Source organism: Alligator sinensis, unplaced genomic scaffold, assembly GCF_000455745.1.
Source record: "Alligator sinensis unplaced genomic scaffold, ASM45574v1 scaffold1851_1, whole genome shotgun sequence".
In the NCBI taxonomy this organism is placed as follows: Eukaryota; Metazoa; Chordata; order Crocodylia; family Alligatoridae; genus Alligator; species Alligator sinensis.
The window spans coordinates 390,744-395,069 of record NW_005842964.1 but is presented as its reverse complement, the minus strand read 5'-3'; the positions used below and the strand labels follow the sequence as shown (position 1 = coordinate 395,069).

The following is a 4,326-nucleotide window of genomic DNA, read 5'->3' as shown; positions in this document are numbered from 1 at the left end:
CCCACCACCCCCACATTTTTAAAGGAGCATTCTTACCGAAGTAGAATTGCTCTCTACGTTCAGTCAAAACGGAGTACCTGTCTATGCTCTAAAGCTGTAAGATGCACCCCGACAATGATGATCTGTCCCTTCAGACAAGCAGAGTTTCCATGGCCTGGTCTCTAAGGCTAAGTACAGACATTTGGGGAGGTTAAACTGGGTTCAAAATGGCTGCCCGATTTAAACTTAGCCCACCCCACTGCTGAATTTACACTTACAGACCTGGTCTCAGTGGCCAGCAATCAGTCTAAACCTGTAACTGAACTGAAGTTCCATGCACACAAACCAGTCTAAAAATGGCAGAACTTGGTTTAAGATAAACCTGGTTCTATGTAGTATCAAACTTGTGCAATTTTGGAATTTCTGTCCACTTCTGCTGCACAGCCCCAAGACTGGGAAAACCCAACCCCAGCCCCAGGGATGCTGTTTTTACTCCCCCCTCCCTGATCTATTCCCCCCTGATCCCTTGTTCCCACTCTCCCAACCAGTCCGCCTTCTCAACCCCCATCCCACAAGCTGCTCTGGGTGCAGATGCTTTTATCAGTATTCTCTGCTACCAGAGCCAAACAAGCAAATCCAGTGGGAGGAAGGGCAGGAGGCACAGGGGTATACATTTACTGGCAGGATCCCACCCTGCCTCCCCCCCCCCTGCCATTCCCCAGCAGAGCCCTGATTCCCTCCAGCCTGCTGTAACCCCAACCCCCCAGCTAGTCCCCCCCATCCTGAATTACCTGATATCAGGCAGACATTTTGAACTGATTTAACCTCCCTCTAACACCCCCAAATGTCTGTATTTAGCCCAGGGGTGGGCAAAATGGCAGATCCAGCTGGTAGCTGGACTCCATTTCCCAGCAGCCCCTGCCCACATTACTGTGGCCAGTTCCCATGGAGATCCCAGGAGGGACAGGGTGGGATTTCCACGGAGATCAGCCCAAGCAGCATGGGCAGGGTGTGTGGTTGGGCAGATAGCAATTCCAGCGCTGGGGCTGGGATTCTGTAGCCGGAACAGTGTGGTCAGGAGCCAGGGCAGAGTTGCGATCCACAGGTATAGGTAGCAGATGGCAGCTTTGCCCCAGCTCTGGACCATGTTGTCATAGCTGCAAAATCCCAGCCCCAGAGCAGCTCCTTGCCCAGCGCACCCCTGCTACAGCTGCTTTGGTTGGTCTCCTGCCCTGAGAAGGGGGCTGGACTGGATGACCTCCTGAAGTCCTTTCCAACCCTACTTTTCTATGATTCTACCTGCAATCAGAGGTAGAAGTGCAACACAAGATGGCATGCTGGATCCTGCCTGGGCTATCAGCAGCAGAAAATTGCAGCAGTATGGGCTTCAGCCTGTCCTGTACCACAGACTCTGACACAAGTGGCTAAGTGTTCAGGCAGACTTTTGCAGCTCTACTTGAAACCCATAACCCTGCAGCTCCACCTCTTTTGTGCCCAAACTCACTCAGGTTTGCTGAGGTGCTGGGGTCACTCTGATGTAGACATATTCAAAAATCACTTTCTAGATTAAAGTCTCATCCAGGATGACTACCAGGGAATTAAAATTAATAAAATGAATTAAATTGGATGCTTATTTACAGTGTTTCCAGTACTAATGATTTTCACTAACACATGTTGCTTGAATATATACCTTAAACCAGCAAAATAAAGCTTTCTCTGTTAACTGTTGCAATTGCTAAAATAAATGTGCTTTGTATATAATTTGACTGTCATCAATTCAGGACTTCTCTGGGTTTCTAAATAGAGTTACATGAAGTGTAAAAAGTGATTTTTTAGCTTATGCAAACTGAGCCATGTATGTTTAAAATACTATTCAAAGTTTTCAGATAAAAAGAACTGACTATTTACTGAAATTCAAAATGACTCTGAATTTAAGACAACTGACACTCCTCCCCCCCCAATAATTATATTCTATATACAGAAATTATAAATGTGCTATAATTTTCCATGTATAGAATCTAAGGAATCAAAGATAATCTTAAATTTGCCCCCCGCACTGCCATGGTGCAAAAAGCAGTGGTAAGGGGCAAGGGGCCAAACCTCTCACCCGTAGCTCCCCCTACTCTTTGTTCCCGTGTGCTGCCCCCCCACCATGCTGTCTGTCCCTCTGTGCCTGTACCTGCCCCCCACCCTTTCTTCCCCCCTGCAGCCTGCCTCCTCCTGCTGCCCCCTGAAGCCTGCCTCCCCCTGTTCTCTACCGCAGCCTGCCCACCTGCTTTCCCTGCAGTTTGACTCCCAACCATTTTCTCCTGCAGCTTCTCCCCCCAGCTCCCTGTCCAACCCCTTCTGCTGCAACTCTGCTCCTCTGGGGCAGCCAGCAGAAGCATGGCTCTAGCCTGGCCTCAGCCCATTCTGGCCAAGGAGAAGCAGCAGTAGCTCCCAGCCAGGCTGGTTTGGAGCTGGAGCCAGAGCAGAAAATAAGAGGGGAGAGGAGAGACACAGGGACAGAGGGCAAGGAGAAAATACACCCCCCACCCATCCCCCCCAGTTTCCTCTGTGCTGCCCCTGGCTATATGTCCCTTCTACTGCCCAAATGAACCATTCCAGCCCAGGGCAGGTAGCACCTTACCTCTGGCTTCAGCTCCAGAACTGGAGTCAAAGCTGGAGCTGAGCTGCCACCACCTGTCCTGTGGCCTAAATTTGAATCCAAGATGAAGCTTTTTCTTCCCTATGCTAACAGGGGGGCAAAAAACCTCAACTTAGATTTGAATAAATATGATAACTCAGTAATGGTAAGTTAAAAAAGTCGAACACAGTTGGACAGACTCCTGATGTTTCTTTGTGAAAACTAACTAGACACAAAGTTGGAGCATCGGTTGCTTAAAAAGGGTGAACTCCTGTTTCACTAAATGGGAATTTTCCTAATGACTTAAGTTCAATGGTGATGTACCAATAATTCCAATTAAAAATAAAAACAGATCTTTGATTGCCAGGCATGCTTAGCGGATACCCACCTAAAACCCTGGCAGACAACCAATTAAAATAACCTTCAACTAATTTTAGCTTCTAGTACAGACATTCAGTATGAGAACATATATTTTTTCTGAGGACTCATCTCAGAGGAATTTAGGAATAACCATAAGGTTACCATTGGTCCATCTAGTCCAGTATCCTGTCTTTACACAGTGGGGGGAAGGCAGGGGCAAACAGGGCACATCCAGAATTTTTCACAGGTTATTCCTCTTCTATTGAAACTTCCACTGAATTATTTATTTATTTATTTTTGCAAAATGTCCAAAAAGATACCAAAGTCTCGTTTCTGTGCGGTAACAATTAACAGAACCCATTATCATGCATGTATATTTTGAGTTTATTTTGTCCCATGTGCATCCTATCTTTTTAATTTTAATGAGGATTAGAATCTACAGAGCAATGTGGAGAAATATATATTCAAATAATTTCACTAGTACTGAGTAAAGGTGGTCAGCTCTTGCCAAAGCATAGGTGTAAGCCACAGACTGCGTGCTGGCACCGAAAGCTCTCTTTCCGGGGAAGGAGAACACTTTCCTTCTGCTTGTCTTACAGAGTTAGCTGAAGAGCTGGTGTTACCCTTAATGCTGAAACTGAGGGGTCAATTAACTTCAACTTCCTAGAATCCTCCTAATTTTAGAGAACTAGAAATTAAGCTGAATTTATCAAAGGAAAAGGCACAAAGATGAAACAAATATGCAATGTACTTCACTCCTTTCTCTATTCTAGGCAAGAGTCTCATTTTACAAAGAGAAGGCATAGTTCCTTTTAGGTTACCCCCCTTAAACTAAAACTAGGAAAACAAAGAACTGTAACCGGGAATCTGTAACTCCACTATATCTTCATGACATGGCATAGCATGGAACTACCATCACATGAAAGGCAACTAGGATAACTGTGGATATCTAAATACAGATTTTGTGTATGTTTCTACTTACATCTTCAGCTTTTGAGCCTTGTTCCTGCACAGATTTCTGCAGTTCTTCAACCTGGGATTGTACTTCCAGAAGTCTCTGATTTACTAGCCTGAAAAAGAGATAAAATCCTAAATAATTATTTCTCTCTTTTACAACTTATTTTTCTGTATGCATTTTAAATATACTAACATTTCAGTACACTGCAAATCTGGAGGCACACATTTTGTACCAATGAGAATTGGCCCAATTACACGTAAGTTGCAAAGTTACACTGAACTTATTTAAAGTCTCAACAGGATTTACAGAAATTATGGCCTTACTGCTCTGCTCTTCCCCCCAAACATCTCCAGTGGTGAACACTTCAGGCACAGACAGGATTACTGGAATGGATGCATGCCCA

General features: G+C 45.1%; 1 protein-coding gene across 1 annotated transcript in view; it reads right to left on the bottom strand.

The window, feature by feature from the left end:
* The window catches only part of HOOK3 (hook microtubule tethering protein 3), a 106,510-nt gene that overhangs the window by 19,189 nt on the left and 82,995 nt on the right, over positions 1 to 4,326 (bottom strand). The window contains 1 exon segment of the mRNA XM_025192730.1: positions 3,948 to 4,035. Within this exon segment, the coding sequence (XP_025048515.1) occupies positions 3,948 to 4,035 (88 nt within the window).